Raw genomic sequence first — 22282 nt, 5'->3', positions numbered from 1 at the left:
GGCCATGAATTTAGAATAGTTCTCTTTTATGCTAGTCCTACATTATGGCCACGAATTAAGAATTGGTTCTCTTGTTTATCCAAGAATTTCAGTACAAACAGAAAACAATTAGGCCTCCTAGAGAATTTTTATGTTGGAGCGGGATCTGAGCGGGATTTGGTTTATTAACGGAATATTAACGGAATATTAACGGAGCGCACGTGCATAGAGCGGAAAACGTAGCGGAGCGTCACACCGTCACACCGCTCCGCTTCTCTCACATGCTCTGCTGAGAAGGCACTGACTCTCCCTCTCTCTCTCTCTCTCTCTCTCTCTCTCTCTCTGTGTTTATATTTCACTTCTTTAAGGTTTGCTTTATATAATTAGGTTGGATTTATTTATTACACATATCTGCATCATTGTGCTGTTTATTCTTGGCGTTATTGTGTCCTTAAACATTATAACAACAAATATTTATTGCAATCATGGACTAAATCTGGTCACATTGTGTGTTTAGTCTGAAAGGACGGTTTTCTTTCCTGATGTGTTGCTGAGCTCGATATCACTTCACTACAAAACAGATGAAAGTGGCAGGGACTTACTGTCCCACTCAGCATTTACCCCTTTATCACATAATGACATTCTCCTTTTCATTTCAGTGTGGCAAACCTACTCCATAAAACCACAGCGGGACTGAAATATTGAGGAAAGCAGAAGGAATATGTCACTTTACTGCAGAGCTAGCTGGCTTTTCAAACAGAAACTAAAATAAAAGGTGTATTTCCGGGTGGTTAATCCTGGTTCTTGCACTAGTCAGTGTAATCTCCTCACCATGACTTTTCACAGCAGCCACAAAACGGTCGCGTGCAGCAACATGAAACGTCAGAGCCGAAACGTGTCACTGACCAATCAGGTAGCGCTTCCTCATGAATATTAATGAGGCTCCCTCTGCCATCCTACGTTTAAGTAATTTGTTTTCAGTTCGGATAAGAACATTTACTGATGGAAAACTGCACCAGCACATGGCAGAATTTAGCATACGTAGAGGATTCACTTATTTATTTATTTATTATTTTTATTTTTTAAAAGAACAGAATAACCCTGACATTTTTATTTCTAAATAAAAGCTGAATTTGATTGTATTTGTGTTTGATGGAGGTTGAAGGAGAAACAGTTTTGTTCGGTTGTATCTACACAGACATCAGCAGCTGAACTTAATCCATTTTATTGATCAGATTCAATTCTGCAGTAAAACTCAGTGTGAACTGTAAACGATCTTTATTAATATTTGATTTGTAATGACAAAGTTCCACAATCATAATGTGTAAAAACAGACTGTAGGATTAAAATTAAAAACAAACCCCAGGTATTAAAATAAACTGTACAGCACTTTAAAAGGGAATATGTATTTCTAAAATTCACCAGAAAAAGTAAAATATTTCTTTTTATTCTCAGCATTTAATAGATGATTAAATCTGTGAGGTGAAAATTCATTCAGTGTTAAATACAGGAGAGATGATCAGCGGTGCTGAATTTTTACCTCCATCATTTAAACAAGGACTGAAGAATGGATAGAGTTTCTCAGTGAAAGACTGAGCAGTGAAAGAGTAGATATGAGAGCTGGACTTCACATCATAAAAGGAGACCAGACCCTCCTCATAATCCACAAACACCCCCACCTTCTCCACCTTCTCTCTCAGTGTGAGGGGGACAGAGGGACCAGCACAAGCCTCATACTGATTCTCATTCCTCAGAATCACAGTCCAGAATCCATTCTGAGGAGTTAGTGTAATCTTCCCCTTCCTGTTAATGTTCTCTCTCACGACGCCGAGATCCCACTCAGTTTTCCCTCTGACCTGCACCTCATAATAAAATCTCCCTGAGGAGAAACTCTGCTTTCCCAGAACATTAACACCTGGATAAAACCTCTGTGGTGTATCAGGGAGATCCTGTCGTGTGTCTCCGTCTTTCACTTGTTTTCCATCAGCAGACAGGATGAGATATGGATTTGCTGTATCAGGATCCAGAGTCACATCCACTGAGAGAAACACACAGTGTGTGATATGAGTACGCAGGTAAAAAAGATTAAATCATCATCCAGTGGATCATATTCATTAGGATTTATAAGAGGATTTGTAGAAGATTAAATAATGAAACATTTTTAAATGATCTCTTGTAAAAAGAGAAAACTTGTACAGTTTATGGTAGGAGTCTGTCAAAGATGAGAAATATAAAATGTTTTCCTTCTGAAACTTTACTTTAGTGATTTATTTGTGTTTGTAATTTTTGTTCTTCAGGAAAAACAGAGAAAGAGTCACAGAACATGAGAGAAAAACATTTGAGGAAAAACTTGATCCTGATGGACAAAATCAGTTGAGCGAGTGTCTCTAGTGATAAATATCTGGTAAGTTTTAGCTTTTGGAAGAGAACACGAGACTCTAAAGTCCATGATGGAGACAAACTGCATTTTTCAATTCTTTTCTAACTGCATGATTATAAATGTCTTAGACTTCTTTGTCCAGCACAACAACAACATTCACCTCTGAGAGGTAAAGAGTTTTATACTCATCACTTTTCCACATACATGGTGGAACAAATCATTCTTTCAGAATAATACATTATTTCCACACGATGTTTTACTAACATTTATAATCTTTCATTTTTACAAGTGAAGCTGAATTCAATCAGATCATAAAGCTGAACAGTGAAGAGTAAAGAACAGTGATTTACTCAAAGGTTTACTCATAAGACACATTTCTTTATTAATCTGATTCAAATCCATGATTGCCTTCTCACTGTTCTGTTGCTATAGTGATGCAGGCGCGCGCTCCCGAGAGGGGGAAGCATTTAATGACAGGAGATGCAAAACGGTACAACACGCTCCAGGCTCGATTGCCTTTGCCTAGCCCTGAGTAACCCGGATGTTAAACTTGAGGTTTTTTCCGTGTTGAATTTTGCAGCCTGAATTTGATTGGTTGAATTTGAGCTCTGAAATTAGCAACCTGAATACAGATTTCTGAATATCTGAAAACTGAATTATTCAATCTGAATTTGTGAACACTGAAAAAAATATATTTGAATATAGATACTTGATTTTTTTTGAAAACCTGAATTTTTAAATATGAATCTCTGAACACTGAAAAAAGAGATAACGGCTGTGTGTGAGCTCTTGGCAGCAAAGCTGTTTCCCCATTTACTCACTATGGCTATAAAAGAGAAGAGAGAAAAACATGAATATGTTCATACACTAGCTAATAGACTGAAGTCATTACCTCTTATCCAGTGTTATAAGTCTACTTACTACCTGTGTTTTTCCTCATGGTAACTGATGGTTTTGTTTTTGTTTTTTTTCTGGGTTGGAAACCTTTATTTTGAAATTCGGTTAGAAACGACTGCTTTTGCATTTCCTTGTCTGAATGTTTTCGTTTTGACGAAAGAGAGAGAGAGAGAGAGAGTTTTGTGTATATATTATACTTTACTGTTAGCACAATAACTAAAAAAGAAATCTTTTTTTATTATTATTTTAGTTCTCCACACACACACACACAGTTGTAGAGCCAACTAAATTCCTTGTCACAGGTGTTTTGTTTACATCAATATGCTAACTCACAGTGTTCTGCTCTTTTCTTTGACACAGCTCCGTATTGAGCGACACTTTCACCTTGTGCTTGATTTCGTTCGTGAAATCGGAATCTCTCTGCAATTACAATGGGCCTGGGGCTAAAATGTGCTTGTAATGTGTCCACAATCTCGTCATAATTCATGGCCCTGGGCTTAACTAGTGCAATAAGACTGCGTAAGAGTCCGTACATTGATGCCCCTATGACACTGAGAAACACTGCTACTCGTTTATCAGCACTGATGTCGTTAGCCTCGACAAAATGCTCAGACCATTCGACCATTGCTCCCTCGCTTCGTCCAATGCCTCGACATGCCCGATGATAGAAGCCATTGTGTAATCTTGATTGACAGCTTGATAACAGCAGCGGGAACTTTGCACTCGTCACCAATTTGTGTTATTTTTGCATCAATATGCTAATGATTATTATCTGGATATTGTGTCCTTTTTATCACTCTGATTTATGTCTATTCTCCGTTTCAGGAACACAAACACGACACCAGGATGGCTGCCACAACACAGTGTTTCCTTTCCTTTATTCTTGGCAACTCAAAAACGTCTCAGATTGGAGCGCCCTCTAGTGGTGAACAGGTAAGGGTGAATTACCCCAAAGACATCAACAAGCAGGTAAAAATAAAAATAATGACAGCATAAGAAGGATTAAAACCCCACACACACCTCTAGTTGAGAGTGATTATGAACTGAAGTGGAAATGTCAGAGGCAGATTTCCCACTCCATGCTGTCAGTGCTGCTCTTTCTACCTCTTAGTGATGTAACTGAATACGAGTACATTCAGACAGGACAGATAATGTGTTATAAACTGATATAAATAAGCTTACTGATTCTTTCAGAAAGATTTCAGGAGGTTTTTACTTTCAAGCAATGCGCCTCGAGCCAAGTTCATTAACATGATACAGATTTTGGGTTGTGGCCAAAAATGTTAAAAGTAATGAAAATCTAGCAAATTTGAATCCCTGAGCTTATCATCATTATCAAGGAAAACTTTATCACTATACTAATCAATATTGTTTTATTGCCCAGCACTAGTTTTTCATCAGTTTGCTCCACGACCTGAACACTGCCTTACTGATCTCCAAAATCAAACCATATTTCTACCATGTTCCTGTACAAACTGGCCTGAAATTCAAAGAAGAAATACATTCTTATAGACCAGAGGTATTCAAATTCTTTTTAATTCAAACTCGCACACCCCCCTCAACAGTACCCCCACACCCCCACCTCATAATATAATGTCTTATAATACAGCAGAACGATGGAAGGTGATGTTAGTGAACATTAAGTAAAAAAAAAAAAAAAAAACTTTAAATATATCATTTATGAACTAAAATATATAGGACAGACTGATATTGTTATTTATTTAGACTTTTAAAACTGTAAATAGATGTATTCATAGAATGTACATCATGTTAATTATAAAATAAATCTACCTAATAATTGTGATCTTCAGTCTAATATCTCTGAGAATGGATGGAATATTATCGGGCGACTGTAAATGCGCAGGAGCACAAATATTCAGAAGAGCAGATGGTGTGACCGCAGTGCAGAAGAGCAAGCAAACAGCGTTTAATATCTCTTTAGTTAATCTCTCCAGTTAAAATCACCTTCAACATTATTTGTGAAGTGTTACATTTTACAATTCATTGTAGGCATATTTATAATTTATATTAAAAAATTATTTAACATACAACATGGCACTGCCACTTTAATAGTTGTAAATTTGCACATTGCACTGTATATAGATATATATACAGCAGGTTACGGGTTGCTGCTATTTTGTGTTTGTGTACTTGTCCTGCACTGTCTCGTGTTGTCTGTTCTGCACTGTTTTGTTTTGCACTGTTGCACTAGGCTGCACACGATGCACTTTATGTGGCTAGGACAACTTAGTCTAGTCCTCAGCTCTGTGTTTGTATCTCTATGTTGTGTGAGGTGACGATGTTGTTTTATGTAGCACCAAGGTTCTGGAGAAACGTTGTCTCATTTCACTGTGTACTGCGTCAGCTATATATAGTTGAAATGACAATAAAAGCCTCTTGACTTGACTGGACATTCTGCACTATTTCTAGGTCCCTGTTTAAATGTAAGCGAATGTATGATACTGACCATGTTAACTGCTTTGTACAAACGGTCAGATTTTCCTCATGCCTAATCTCTTTACATCAGACAACACTCCAATGGATCTGATCTAAAATGGATCATAAGGTTTTGAACAAATTTGTGGAGTCCATGCCAGCTCGAGTGCACACTGTCATTAAAGCAAAAGGGAGACATACCAAATACTAAGAAACTCTAAAATTCATGTAAATATTTAAAAGATTCTACTTTTCACTCAAGTTGTTGCCGGAAATATACTGCAGTTTATACTGAAAATTGCAATTGCTGTATTACATTAGATCATTACATCTATCTATCTATCTATCTATCTATCTATCTCTCTCTCTCTCTCTCTCTATATATATATATATATATATATATATATATATATATATTAATCTATCATTACAATCTATCATTTCCTCAGAATTTTAAGGATGGTAATTAATGGGGGTATTTTTCTGTGTTGGATACTTTTATTTTGATATGGGTTAGAAATTACTGCCTTTGCATTTCTTTGTCTGAATGTTTTCACTATGACAAGAGATTGAAGAGTCTCTCTCTCTCTTTCTCTCTCTCTCTCTTTCTCTCTCTGTGTGTGTGTTTGTGAGTAAGTGTCTGTGTGTGTGTGTGTACTGCAGCTTTTATATGAAAAACTGTAAGAGACAAAGATTTCTTTTTAGTTCCTGAGGTTAGACATACACTCTCTCACTGTCTCTCTCTCACACACACACACACACACACACACACAGAAAATAGTAACTACAGTAGACACTGTAAGTTAACTGTACTGAAGATAAAAAGATCAAATTGTTTTTACCTGCAAACATCTTCTTCTTTATAAACTCTGTGAAACATGAAGCAATATTTTATATTAATTTAACCAAATACAATTAGATTCAACAAAACAATAAAATAATTAGAAAAAATTATTTATATATTTATCAATATATATATCAATATTTAAAACACCAGAAACAAGTTTATTGCCATCAGTAGATTTTTTCTCCTAAAAAAGAGAAATGTAAAGAAATAAGAGAAATATAAATCTAATAATCTTTTCCTCTTACTAAATATATACAGGTCCCTCCGTAATGTTTGAGGCGAAGGTGTATTTAATTTTTCCCTCTGTACTCCACAGTTTTAAATTTGTACTAATACAATTCACATGTTGTTACAGTGCACATCCTCAGATTTTAATAAAGTGTATTTTTATACATTTTAGTTTGACCATGTAGAAATTACAGCACTTTTTATACATAGACCCTCATTTCAAGGCACCATAATATTTGGGTCGTAGGACTTCACAGGTGTTAGTGATTATTCAGGTGTGTTTAATTGCTTCATTAGTGCAGGTGTAAGAGATCTCAGCATCTAGTCTTTATTCCAGGCTTTTGGTCACCTTTAGAGTCTTCTTTTGCTGTTTGTCAGAATGAGGAGCAGAGTTGTGCCAGTGAAAGTCAAAGACACATTATAAGGCTGAGAGACAAGAATAAAACTTTAGGCTTAAAAAAAAAATCAGCTGTTTGGAACATTATTAAGAAGAAAGAGAGAACGGGTGAGCTTAGTAACCATAAAGGGTCTGGTAGGTCATGGAAGACCTCCACAGCTGAAAAATCCCCATACACCTGTCCAACAGATCAGAAACACACTTCAGGAGGCAGGTGTGGATTTGTCAGTGAATACTGTCTGCAGAAGACTTCATGAACAGAAATACAGAGGCTCTACTGCAAACCACTAGTTCTCTACAAAAACAGGATGGCCAGGATAGTTTACTATAAAGTACTTAAAGGAGCCTGCAGAGTTCTGGAAAAAGCTCTTGTGTTCAGATAAGACCAAGATTAACTTGTAATAGAGTGATGGCAAGAGTAGTGTGTGGCAGTGAAAAGGGACTGCCCATGATCTCAGTGATCTCAGGGGATCTCAGGTAGCTCAGTGATTAAAATGTTGAACTACTCATCGTGAAGGGTGTGAGTTCAAATTCCAGTGCTGCCAAGCTGCCACTGCTGGGCCCTTGACCCTCAACTGCTCAGTTGTATAAATGTAAGTTGCTCTGGATAAAGGCATCTGCCAAGTGCCGTAAATGAAAAATCCAAAGCATACCACCTCATCTGTAAAACATGGGCCTGTATGGCTGCCTCACTCATCTTCACTGATAATGATTATGCAGTACAGAGGCAAATAAAAAAAAAAATATATGCTTTGTCTCAAACATTATGTATCTAATTTCTCTACTCACAGTTCTTCAGAAATTTGAGGAAAAAAAAAAAAAGTCCTAAAAGTTTCACAAACTCAGATGTAATTACCATCTTCCACTCTCTGTCTCTGCAGCTCTAAAAAGAGAACAAAGTTCATATTATAGACTAGACATACTTGTAGGATAATGTTTAATACACTATTATTTTCCATTGTGTGTTGTGTGTGTTGAGTAAAACCAGTGAGTTCACTTTATCTTTATATTTCTACTTCTCTACTATACATTTTTACACACAGTAGAAATGTGGTGTTTAACACATGCATGAGTTCATATGTATAATATTATATACACTACATGGACAAAAGTATGTGGACACATGACCATCACACATATATGAGATTGTTGGACATCCCATTCCAAAACCATGGACATTAATATGCAGTTGGCATTGTACATGATGATCTTAGGCTTGTGTGCAGCTGCTTGGCCACAGAAACCTATTTCACACAGTTTTTGTGCTGATGTTGCTTCCAGAGGCAGTTTGGATCTCTATAGCGAGTGATGCAACACAGGATAGGTGATTTTTATGCACCATACGCTTCAGCACTCAGCGGCCCTGCTCTGTAAGTTTGTGTGGTCTATCGTTCATGGCTGAGCTGTTGATGCTCCTAGATGCTTTCATTTCACAATAAAAGCACTTACCCGTTGTTCACACTAGTACACGACAAGTTGCTCTGCAGTTTGTCTCTTGTGGGCGTGGAGCGAGCACTACTGCTGTCGTCATGGCCAAAATGTAGCCTACAGCACACCATTTACTACAGTATATAATTTATTTCTCTATAAAGTGTACTTTGAATTGTAACATTTTATTAAAGTGAAAAAATGTGAAAAATCAGTTGTTTGATGAATATTATGTAACATGCATATATGTATTAGCTATTAGCAGCACAAGCTAACTGTACTAGCTATATTTCTTTGTAACATCTCTATACAGGTTTAATGAGAAGTCATATGACAAGATAAAATGAAACTACTGTTAAGAATTTTATTCCGTTTTTTTTTTACTTAAGCAGTACATAGGAACATAGGAACAACTAAAGTTGTGAGGAAGGAATGAAAAAATATTGTTCCATGTGCACCATATGATTAGTCCGAGGAATCGTTTGAGCCAGTTGTTCGAAATTCCCACATCATATCTAATTTGCATAAAGGAGAAAATCTCAACTGACATGTTGCTTGTCTCACTGTCACTGAAATTGCAGCTACTTGTCACATTTGTACATAGAACATGAATGGCTGCCTGTTGCTTTAGCGCTCGCTAGTGTGAACGTATCTTTACAGTTGACCAAGGCAGATCTAGCAGGGCTTGGTGCAAAGGCGGCATCCTGTGACAGTGCCATGTTTAAAGTCACTCAGCTCTTTAGTACGACCCGGTGTTTCTACTGCCAGTGTTTGACAATGGAAATTGCATGGCTATGTGCTTGATTTTATGCATGTGTTAGTAATGAGTGTGCCTGAAAACACCTGAACTCAGTAATTAGGAAGGGTGTCCACATACTTTTGGCCATGTACTGTACATTATCAGTAATTTCTAAATGTGTATTTATTGTAACTCCTTTCAGACCACACACACATACACACACACACACAGACAAAGACACATTGCATGTCTTTTTATGTCTAGATCTTGTACAGTGATTTATTATCTTACATTTTAACAGGGTGATATTGTATGTTAAGTTTCTTCCAATTAAATTATCAGTATGATTTTAAAAGCACAAAAAAGTTCTTTCTCACCTGCATATCTCTTCTCCTTCTGAAGCTCTGAGGCTAAAACAAATAAAATTGTTTTGAGTATTTTGTGTAAGTTCTCTATAAATAAAAGTATAAATAGATTAAGCAGTGTAATATAGTGATAAGGTAAATGGACAACACAAATCAGATTGCAGTTATGAAATGTAAGTGTCTGATGTTATATATGTGTTGATGTTAAAACAAGTAATTTAATGTATTGTGAGTGATGTGTTTGTATCTCTACTCTTCTTACAGAACCCTCTATGGAGTGAAATCAGAGTCAGCAGGGTTCTTCTAACTTTGATTTCACTCCATAAGCCTCCTTCCTGTTTACCTCCTGTTGTCCAAATCTGGATACATGACCTGAGCTGCCCATAATTTGGTAGCATTCATTTAAATAAACATGAAACGGAGCTGTAATTTCTGCCCTTAAATAATTTTCAATGTAAGTAATATAATGTATTGTGACTGATGCGTGTAGGAATACAAATTTAAGAGTCACTGTTTTCCTATATGTGTACAGCATGAGCTGAATGATTATATTGAGCAGAGTTTCTAGTAGGAGGTTCCTGCCAGTTCCTGTTCTCTTTATTTTGAGTCGAACAAGCATGGTAACTGAGGCTATCCCCTTTTGTCTGTGATGGCTCTTGGTGCCCCTGCGCCATTCTTTGAATTGGTGGCCATTGGTCATGATCAGCAATACCTGAGGTGTGGACTTTTATTTATCTCTATGATAATGAAGTGTCTGAGTGGTAAAGTTATGCTGATTGGAGCAGTGTGTGTTGCCATGGTAACACACAGACTGACTGACAGACCGTAGTAAGTGCAGCAACGTTTTCACTCTAACAAACTATTGCTAGAATTGTAATTTGATGTAGCAAACACAGACAAGCGGAGTGATACAAACAGTGAAATGTCCCAGTGCTGTTAAACAACATATCAGCTCTCCTGGAACACCGCTTGTCCAATCAAATTAGTGGACTGGAACTAATGTATGTACTTATGTAGCTGCTAATGTAGCACTATTCATCCACCCCTGCTTAGTTCCTGCACAGTTACCTGTTAAATATGAAATAGTATTGCACAGTGATATCTTGAAATACTGAGCAACACTTCAAGTAGATTTCTAGTTTCATGTAATTTTATGTACAAATTATGTCATAAAATGTTAGCTAAGAAAGAACATACAACAGGCCGTGCTGTTATGCGAAATTAATAAGAGTGTGTTATTCCACTTATAGCACAGCAATGTGCTAACAACTGCAATATTTAATTTATTAATGAAGGAAAGGTCGCAACATTATAGTCATTCTTTCATCAGTCTCTCTCTCTCTCTCTCTCTCTCTCTCTCTCACTCACACACACACACACAAAGCACAGTCTATCATTTTATGGAGAAAATGGAGGAAATCCATTTTGGACTGTTCTATTGTTTTGTGTTTAGCCTTCAGATATTTGAATTTTGTTTTCTGGATTTCTCTGTCTGGAGCTCTTTAATAAATCTGCAGTACTACAGCTACAATCCACTCAGCCACAGCACCACTGGGCAGCAACACTGTGATTGCTGTGCTGAGAAACATCAGAGCTGCACACTTTGGTACTGGCACGGCTATGTGGAGGATTAGCAGCAATACAGCATGCAGTGCTGACAGACACAACAACATGCTCTCTACTCACAGTTCTTCCAGCTCCTGATTGCTGCTGAATGGAGGCTCTAGTACACTAGTGCACTAGTATATTAGCTCATGGAAAAAACAGTGAGCTTAGGAGAAGCCTGTTTTTTAATTTCCTGTAGCCTCTGCTGATTGGAGATAAAGTGGTTTGATTTGATTATGAGTTTGTGTATATATTTTTATGATTATTACACCTCACATAATATAAGCATAAACTATTTATGACAAAGTCTATTTGTCGTAAATATTTTTTTTTTGTTTTACACAAATCACCATCTATTCATCAGATTGGTCTAAAAGGCTTACATTTGCTGAGCCATAAATATTAATATGCTGATATGCATAATGTTCCAGACTTAAGCCAAAGCTGGAACTAAAGTCAATGTTAATGTTATTTTGACAGTTTGGAATGATGTGTTAAACTTAAACAATGTTGATGTCATGACTAATTAATTAATTAATTATCCTCCGTGTGAATTCACTGTAATAACATTCTGATGTGTAGGTGAGACTCTGTACTTTCCCAAATCTTTCATTAATATCATTTCACTTTTCTGAAAAAGTCTTGTGGTAATGGAAGTGAATAAATGAAAAGACAGAGGTGAGAGTTTGAGACTGAATTAGGACTGAATTAAATCATCCTCTTCACAGAGAACACGGCAAACTGGACTCCTGTGTACTACTGACTAAAGCACAGGTTCTTTACCGTGGTCCTGGAGATCCCCCTGTCCTACACATATTAATGTTTTATGTGCTCTAACACACCTGATCCAGATAATCAGCTCATTTACAGCCCTTCCTGAGTTAAAGAGAGTGTGTTAGAGCAGGAAAAACCCTAAAATGTGCAGGACAGAAGATTCTCCAGGACCAGAGTTGGGAATCTGTGGACTAAAGTTATGGTATAAACTGCACTATAATTTAAGCTAGAGATGTTAGGAAGGAAAATGATTGAAATATTACCTTTGTTGTAACAGATAACCGCAGTTACTATCAAACCGACAGCAGTAAGACATGCTGAAACTGAAATGCCGACAACCCACTTCCAAACACCAAAGACTTTACCTAAAATGAAACCAAGTTTACAGAGTTACAGATCATTTTTTAAGAAACTGTGCAAGAATTATTGATAACTGCAAAACACACTCTTATAGACAGAACTGTAGCAAAATCACTAATAGATATAATAAAAATAATGCGTATGCTCTAATGCAAAAAAAAGTGTGTTCATCATGCTCATGTTTCATCTTTAAACCTCATCTGTAATGATTATAGTAGAATGTTAAAGTCTATATCTAAGAGTTTTTCATCATAGACACTCACTATTAATGATGACCTCTGCCTCCATCATGTGATGTTTTTGTTGGAGTCTGCAGTAAAACCTGTTGGAGTCGCTATAATCATAAACAGTGATGCGGCGTTTCACACTGAAGCCCTCAGTGTCTCTGTGTGTCTGTGTATCTTCAGCAGGCAGAGCGGCTCCTTCTCTGTCCATCCACAGAACATCAGGTTCAGGTTTCCAGCCTCTGGACTCACACACTAGATTAATCCCTCCTGAGTTACCATAACTCTCCATCGTGATCACTGGGTGGCTTCCCTGAGCTATAATCATTAAACAAAAAATACTGTTTTAAATATAGTGAAATCATATAAAGATTTTAACCTCAAAATAATAAAAAAAAGTCATGTAAACTTCCCAATGGAGATTATTTCCTTTTAATTGTCAGTTTAAATGAGCATCTATTACCATTTTAATACACATCACTATGTTAGTAACAGTAACCATAATTAATTTTACATTATAAATCTACTTACAGTTGGGGTCATAAGTTTATACAGCCTTGCAGAATCTGCAAAATGTTAATAATAATAATAATAATAATAATAATAATAATAATAATAATAATAAAAAGAGAGATCATAAAAATTGCATTTTGTTTTTTATTTAGTACTGCCCTGAATAAGCTATTTCACGTAACAGATGTATACATATAGTCCACAAGACACAATAATAACTGAATTTACACAAATGAACCAGTTCAAAAGTTTACATACGCTTAATTCTTAATACTGTATGTTGTTACTTGGATGATTAACGACTGTTTTTATGTTTTGCGATAGTTGTTCATGAGGCCCTTGTTTGTCCTGAGCAGTTAAACTGCTCACTGTTCTTCAGAAAAATTCTCCAGGTCCTGCACCTTAGTTGGTTTTCCAGTATCTTCTGCATATTTGACCCCTTTCCTACCGTGGCTATATGATGTTCGAATCCATCTTTTCACACTGAGGACAACTGAGGGACTCATACACAGCTATTACAAAAGGTGCAAACATTTATTGATTCTCAAGAAGGCAACACGATACACTGAGAGCCAGGGGGATGTAAACTTTTGAACAGGATGATCGGTGTAAATTGTTATCATTTTGTCTTCTGGGAAACATATATCTTATGTAGATTCAGTACTTAATGAAAAAAAATCTTTAAACAAAATAATAACTATTTACACCGATCATCCTGTTCAAAATTTTACACCCCCCGGCTCTTAATGTAGTGTGTTGCCTTCTTGATCATCAGTGAATGTTCAACTCATGAACTCATGAACAACTATCACAAAACATGAAAACAGTTGTTGATCATCCAGGTAACAACACACAATATTGAGAATTGACCTTATGTAAACTTTTGAAGTAGTTCATTTGTGTAAATTCAGTTATTATTGTGTCTTGTGGACTATATGTAAATATCTGCTATGTGAAACAGCTTATTCAGAGCAGTACTAAATAAAAACAAAATGCAATTTTTATAATCTCTCTTACTTTTTTTTTTTTAAACTATTAACACTTTGCAGATTCTGCAAGGCATATGTAAACTTATGACCCCAACTGTATATTGTAATGTGTAGCAGTAACTAACTTGTATTAGGTAACTACATTTTCAGGCAAACAAACAAATGATTTCCCTAATCCTTCTTGCTGGCTTGTAGTTTGTTAAGATCCTGAATTGTTAAGATCCTGCACATCAGGAGACAATAAATAAATCAATCAAAGAAACACTCTTAGCATCTACACCCTCTCACATCATCCACATATCTATCTATTTTCCCATCACTCATCAGGAAATATAAACAAACAGTGTTCAAACTGGGCAAGATGTTGTGGTGCACATTTAGCTCCTTTGTCGTGGTTTAGTAAAGTTAATACATAACCGTCCCCACAGACACTGATACTGTGCTGCAGCACCAATTTTGAAACATATAGGTGTTGTAAAGATAATACTGTCTCAAACTGGGTAAAGCAAACAAGAATCATTATTTTAAAACTACTGAATAATTATTCAGACTACAAATAACTCAAAGTTTTTATACAAAATGAATTTATAGTTCAGAAATACTATTAGCTTATAAATTATTACAGAATATTTTATTCTGCAAATATGTTTACATTATTTTCAATGACAAGAAGGCTAGGTGACAAACTGCCTGAAAAAATACAGACTAAGTGGGGAAAAAGCTTCACATGCATGAAACCACAGCTGCTGAATCTTTGTATAATTGCAGCTGTGTGAAGAATAAGAAAAAATGGGCATGTTTTCTGTTCCAAAATGAAACAGGAAAATGCTGAACTCAGTATTATTGAGAGACAATAAAATGGACAAGCATAGGGAAACTGATGAAGATAACTGTAGCAGATTATTTATTGCCTTTGTTCCACATCTGCGTATGAAAATATGGCAGTGATGCACAAACTAACCAAATCATACACTGCATGAATATCTACTGTTCACTGCAGTGGATGTTATTAAAAAAAATAAATAATTGAAGCATAAATTTAATCTCACATTAATCATTTTTTTTTCTTTTTACTTATTGATTAGCCGAGCCACATTGTAGATGCACACCGCCACCTAGTGAGTGTATGTCTGAGTGACTCCTGTACTGGAGATCATTTAATCCACAGGTTCTCAACCCTGGTCCTGAAATACTCTGTCCTGCATGTTTTAGTGTTTCTCCTTCTCCCAACACACCTGATTCTTCTAATCAGCTAATTAACAGCCCTTCCTGAGTTAAATCAGGTGTGTTAGAGCAGGAAAACACTAACCCTGTGTAGGTCAGGGTGTTCTCCAGGACCAGGGATAGAAACCTGTGATTTAGTCAGTCAGTGAGAGAATTCCCATTCTAAAACCCTCTCAAATAAATAAATAAATAAATACAGTGAAAAATACAGATTTTGGATGTGCATTATTTATGTACAAACCATTGATGTTTTGTTAAAGTTTATCGTAGCATAACATTCACTGTATTAAACTTCAGTGCAGAAATGGATCTTACCCTCAACAGTGACGTGAACAGTGGTGTCATCATACCAGGACTTGTCCTCAACGAGACACTTATATTTTCCTTCATCAGAGACTCGCAGAGCTGAGAGTTTGAGTGAAGCGTTGCCTTTCTGTAGCTCCTCTTTAAACAGTGATGTTCTTCCTTTGTAGGGCTGAGCCTGATTTACATTTCTGTCTTCATGATCCTCATAGAGATGCACTAATGAAGCCACTTCATCTAGTCTCATCCACTCCACTGTCATGTCCACAGCGCTGGTGCTGGGTTTGATAAAACAGGGCAGAACCAGATCTTCACCAGCTACAGCAACAAGAGGAGCTTCTGGACCAACCACCTGTAAACGCTCTGTTTTTTTTTTTTTTTTTTTTCCCCAAACAGAAACAAATACTGTATATCAATATCAAGACAGAGCTTATTTCATTTTACTTTGAATTATATACCTTATTTTCAGATGTGGGTTATTTTTTTATTTAGTTTGTTGCCTTAACTACTAACAATAATGTTAAACACATTAAGAAAAAGGCTGTCAGAACAAATGTATATATTTAAAGTTATTTATTTTTTTTTTTTGACCTCTCATGATATTCTTGCATGGTGTAGCTCTACTGCTGCTGTTTGCTCTGTCTGAGGCAGCATAACAGGCAGTTTAACACTCATCAAAATACAAATTCAAATTTAAGTGCAATTTTAAAGACCTTTTACAGGCCTAGTAATGCAGGTAGCAATAAGCTGTAGGTAGCTGCCCAAAGGTGTAACAGTTGATATATTTTTATTTCTTATTTTTCTTGTACACATATCCTGGAAAAATCTGTAGAACATGAAATTTTTGTTTTACCTACGAAAGAGCAATTGCCACATGCACCAGAATTTTTATTTATTTGAGATTCCTATCAAGTACAGTTAGCATAATGCTGGCTATGTATTTATCTACTTGCCAAGTAATCTTCACTAAATCCAAATAATGAAATAAGGCAAAGTTATTAATAACTATACTGCCTACTTCAACAGTTGGTTGTATAGTGGTGATCTCATTACACTCCTTGCTAATGCTAACTCTAGACAGACCTTGCTAGAATTGCTGGGACATTAGATCCTGGGGCAGACTTTATGTACATGCAACTACACAGTATTGTCTAGTACATGCTTTATGCAATATTGTGTAGTACATGTACACAAAGCTCCGCCCCCTGGATCTACTGTGCCAGCAATTCTAGCAAAGTCTGACTAAAGTTAGCATTAGCAAAAAGTGTAAAATTATACACTATATTGTACTGTTTACACAACAGTACACAATAATGTACTGTTTTATTGTTTTACAATCTGTTATTGTACTTGGCAATGCATCATCAGTCTACAAAGCAACTACAGTAGTTAACAGCATTTTTCACAACAATGAATTAGCAAAATTACAAGCAGGGGTATATGTGCATTTTACAGTAATAAATTGTGAAACCTCTGCACTGTGATTGAGCATCTAATTGTCTTGTAATAAACTGTGCACTTGTAATGTTAGTCCTGAAGGTCGCAGCCCCAAAAGTGTCGTTCTTGGAAGCTACCTATTGGGTACCTTACTAGCAAGATATGCCAAGCTAAAAGGGCTTCAACAGACGAGGCAAATTACCCGTGCACCAGCATTTTACTGTTATCTACACCACCATCCATCTGCATCCGTGCTAAATTTAGTTACTGTTATTCTTCTAGCCCAGCTACTATGTGAGTCAAGCAAAAATAGTGCAGCGTTTTATCCAATGTCACATAATGTCCTTATTAATGTGTCTGGCTTAAATCACCTGCATCTGACAAAAATCTCCATAGTATAGTGAATGTTTTTAAAAGTAATTTTTCTGGGGAATTTAAGAAGCGACCTCATACCTTGAAAGAGCAATCTGTTTCATGTTCATTTTCATTGTTTACCCACAGTAACGTTTTTGCTGAGCCTTCATTCATAGTGTAGTAGCTACAACATTTGAGATTCAGAAAATGCACAGATGATCAGTATCTGGAGCAGTAACTTTTGGAGTATTTGGATACAACATGCACATATTCATGTTATGCAGCTATTGCGAAACTCAAATAATCATGAACTTTAAATTAAAGGTCAAATTAAGGTTTAAATTAAAGGAGTCAGAGGTGTATATAAACCCATCAGCCATAACATTAAAACCATTGACAGGTGAAGTGAATAACATTGATTATCTCATTACTATGGCACCTGTCAAGGGGTGGGATATATTAGGCAGCAAGTGAACAGCAGTTCTTAAAGTTGATGTGTTGGGAGCAGGAAAAATGGGCAAGCAGTGACTTTGGGCAATGAGTGACTTTGACAAGGGCCAAATTGTGATGGCTGGACAAATGGGTCAGAGAATATCTCCAAAACGACAGGTCTTTTGGGGTGTTCCCGGTATGCAGTGGTTAGTACCTACCAAAAGTCCAAGAAAGGACAACTGGTAAACCGGCATAAGGGTCATGGGCTCATTGATGCACGTGGGAAGTGAAGGCTAGCCTGTCTGTTCTGATCCTAGACCAGAGAGCTAACTTAAAATCTGTGATTCATCAGCTATAAGTCCTGTAAGTTGCAAAGTGGTGCCTCCATGGATCAGACTTGTTTGTCCAGCAAATCCCACAGATGCTCGATTGGATTGAGATCTGGAGAATTTGGAGGCCAAGTGAATTCTTTGACGTGTTCCTGAAACCATTTTTGAACAATTTTTGCAGTGTGGCAGGACACATTATCCTGCTGAAAGAGGCCACTGCAATAAGGGAATACCCTTTCTAAGAAAGGGTGTACTTGGTCTGCAGCAATGTTTAGGTAGGTGGTACATGTCAAAGTAACATCTGCATGAATGCCAAGATCCAAGGTTTTCCAGCAGAACATTGCAGAGCATCACACTGCCTCCGCCGGCTTGCCTTCTTCCCATAGTGAATCTTGGTGCCATCTCTTCCCCAGGTAAGCAACGCACACGCACCCGGCCATCCACATGATGTAAAGGAAAACATGCTTCATCAGACCAGGCCACCTTCTTCCACTGCTCCATGGTCCAGTACTGATGCTCACGTTTCTCACATGTCAGCATAGGCACTCTGACCATTCTGCGGCTATGCAGCCCCATATGCAGCAAGCTGTGATGCACTGTGTGTTCTGACAACTTTCTATCATATCCAGCATTAACTTTTTCCACAATTTGTGCTGCAGTAGATCTTCTGTGGGATTGGAACAGACGGGCTAGCCGTCACTCCCTGCGCGCATCAGTGAGTCATCCATGACCCTGTCACTGGTTCACCAGTTGTCCTTCCTTGGACCACTTTTGGTAGGTACTAACCACTGGATACTGTGAACACCCCACACGATCTGTCGTTTTGGAGATGCTCTGACCCAGTCATCTAACCATCACAATTTGGCCCTTGTCAAAGTCGCTCAGATCCTTACACTTGCCCATTTTCCTGCTTCCAACACATCAACTTTGAGAACTGACTGTTCACTTGCTGCCTAATATATCCCACCCCTTGACTGTGCCATTGTATTGAGATAATCAATGTTATTCACATCACCTGTCAATGGTTTTAATGTTATGGCTGATTGGCGTAGGTGAGGCTCTGACATTGTGTGTGTGTGTGCTTTAGCAGGGATTGTATGGCAGGTATATAGCTGTTAATGAAGTAAGTTTACAGTTTAGGATACTGTTTTGTGTTTATTTTCTCCTGAACATGATGTCACTTACTGAATGTTCTTAATATTTGTTAATTATTTGTATTTCAAGTGTCAAAGCAAAGCATATGAATGTTTGTGCAAATGTTTTTTTTCCCCATCTTAAATTTTTAAACAATTTAAAAAAAAATTCTGTATGGCACATTTTTGGCTAGTTAGATAACTGCATAAATGAGCAGGTGTACAGGTGTTCCTAATAAAGTGGACGGTGAGTGGATATACTTTATATGGTTAGTATACTATTGATTAACATCACCAGAAGAGTCCGCCTCCTAATTACAGCTCTACCATCGGGATTAGATCAAGCATTAACTCTTTAGTATTTACTGATTTTTTTAGTTATCGACTTTGTATTAGTTAATAAGTAAATTCGGTGCGGAAGTGTGTATTTTAAGTTGCATTGTACATACTGAGACTGATTTTAATTAGCTCTCTGCAGTTAGACTAGCTAGCTGTGCTAATAACAATTACCAGTAATGGTGCATTCACTCTTCTTTAACACATAACGTTAGCCTAACTGTGTTGTGGATTTGGACATACTGTAGTTTAAACAGTGTACTTCCAGACCATTACTTCTCTTCCTGAAAAAAATAAAATAAAGCTAAATGTATTCAGGTCTAGGTTTAAAACATTCGGGGCTTCCACACACCAGGTTTCACTTAAAGCAAGTCACAGAGCACTGTTTTCAATTAACAGCCTTTACACTCCACCAAACACACAGAACCTCTCTCATAGCTTTAGAATTCACTATAACACACACACACACACACACACACACACACAGTAGGTGTTTACATACCTGACTGAGATTCCATAAAGCTGTAGAGGATCAGGAGAGTCACAAATAAAAACATCCCTGAAAGACAGTTTTTTATTAAAGGACAATCTAAAACGCTTAAAGTGGTTTAATAATGTACTAAAACAGCGACCAGGGAAAACCATTTTTCTCTCACATTTCTCATAAACACTATCTACTGCTAAGACAACAGCACCGCAATCCAAGTGGAAAGACAATGTTTTTACATGAAGCGTTTCCCACTGCAGTTAAGCCAGCTTCTGAAATAACGGTTAATTTAGCCGCTCGTGCAAATCAGGGGCGCGGCTTTTAGACACTTAGCGGTAATCACACCGAACGCGGAAAAGCTCCTACACAACCAAAGCAACTTAACTTCCTACAAACTGAAATTTAAATAAATAACAAAACCAACACACAACAGTTCACAGTATTTATGAGTATACATATTATATTTACTACTCTATGTTCACAATAAAGAACTATTATGAATTATGTCTAGTTATTACTGAATTATGTCTAGTTATAATTAAATTAGATTAACCGTTATTTCAGGAAGTGCGGCTGGTTTAACCGCAGTCGTTTTCCTCCCATAGAAAACCGTTATAAAGAAAACGCTTAAACGTGGCTTCATGCATTTTCTATGGGAAAAAAACTTCAGATTCTGGGTTCATCTGCTTGCCTGTACAGAGTATATTTTATTAATAAGATAAATACTGAATTTGGTCTTTTAATATCACTGTCTTAATGCATGAAGCCACTTTAAGCGTTTTCTTTATAACGGTTTTCTATGGGAGGAAAACGCTTCATGTAAAAACATTGTCTGTCCACTTGGATTGCGGTGCTGTTGTCTTAGCAGTAGATAGTGTTTATGACAAGAGAAATGTGAGAGAAAAATGGTTTTCCCTGGTCGCTGTTTTAGTCCATTATTAAACCACGTTAAGCGTTTTAGCTTGTGCCTCCTTATTGCTTCCGTCTGTTTCACAAGATAAATAACATTGTACTAATTACACTAATTACACAATTCATCTCATATTGTTAATAATATCTCATATTAAAAACTTAGAGCACTTACTCATTTTTAATGTTTATATTTTCTCAATAAGAATATGCTGAAAATAAAGGCCCTTCGTCTCACGGCTCACACTTTCAGTTGGTTGTATCTTACTTTCGTTTTCGTTCGTGTGTGAGCCACATCCTTTTCTTCAGTGGCGCTGAAGATTAATTTTGTAATGACATTGCATGTTGACTCTTTTAATTTAGACTTCTTTAATGTACATGTTGGTGATTTTAACTTTGGTTTACCCACAATGCCATTCGATGTCAGTGAGATTTTTGCTTCATGTCTTCCTAAAGAGAGTGATGCAGCAGAGCTTTAGTCCTTCAGTCTGTCCAGCTTTCTCATCTCCTCATCTGTACATAAATCTCAAACAGAGCTCCTCTTAATCCCCGTTTACACCAGACTGCTGTAACGCTGTGTTCAGTGCACACTCATGTTAATCAAAGTGCCCTTTACGACAGCAGAGCACAGCAGATATTTAAAATTAAATTAGGATATTTTTGGCATGGTAGTGATTTCTATGTAGAAAAAATACAAATTAAAATATTCATGCTATATTCATGCTATGTTTTGCAGAGTATGCCCATAATCTAAACAGCACATGGGTGATATTTCAGTCTACAGACTACTGTAACAGTGAGTGCTCTGGCATCAGGAAAAACTTTTAAACTGCCACAGAGCGTAGAAGTGAAAATCTCATTGCATTAATGAACTTTATGTAATCATATAGAGTAGTAATGCGTGTCTATAGTATTTAAGAACATTTGCACATTATGTTTAGTAAACCAGTGCAAGAAAAGCACAGGAATGAATGCTTCATGCCCTGACACATGTAAGCCATGTTGCTTTCAGTGTAAAATGGGCTTCACACTCATGATACTATTACGTGAAATGCAATAAATGATCTCAACTAAACCAATGTGCCCAACTGTTCCTATCATTTCCTAGCACTTATTTTAAGCCATTAAACTGGGGCCCTTAAAATGAAATATTTGTTGATCATGGAATGATCTGAAT

The 22282-nt window shown here is 36.8% G+C and overlaps 1 protein-coding gene across 1 annotated transcript; it reads right to left on the bottom strand.

The window, feature by feature from the left end:
• Positions 1–1241: 1241 nt before the first annotated feature.
• On the bottom strand, positions 1242–22216 carry LOC113539892 (butyrophilin subfamily 1 member A1). The gene is made up of 9 exons (XM_053233501.1): positions 21281–22216; positions 20212–20268; positions 15701–16051; positions 12699–12977; positions 12339–12440; positions 9709–9741; positions 8021–8047; positions 6535–6561; positions 1242–2017 (listed from the first exon to the last, which is right to left on the bottom strand). The coding sequence occupies exons 1-9, from the start codon at positions 21282–21284 to the stop codon at positions 1470–1472; spliced, it is 1428 nt and encodes a 475-aa protein (XP_053089476.1). The 5' UTR covers positions 21285–22216; the 3' UTR covers positions 1242–1469.
• Between the last annotated feature and the right edge of the window lie 66 nt (positions 22217–22282).

This window comes from Pangasianodon hypophthalmus, chromosome 4 (genome assembly GCF_027358585.1).
Source record: "Pangasianodon hypophthalmus isolate fPanHyp1 chromosome 4, fPanHyp1.pri, whole genome shotgun sequence".
NCBI lineage: Eukaryota > Metazoa > Chordata > Actinopteri > Siluriformes > Pangasiidae > Pangasianodon > Pangasianodon hypophthalmus.
The sequence above is the reverse complement of the archived record's forward strand: the minus strand, read 5'-3'. Positions and strand labels throughout refer to the sequence as shown.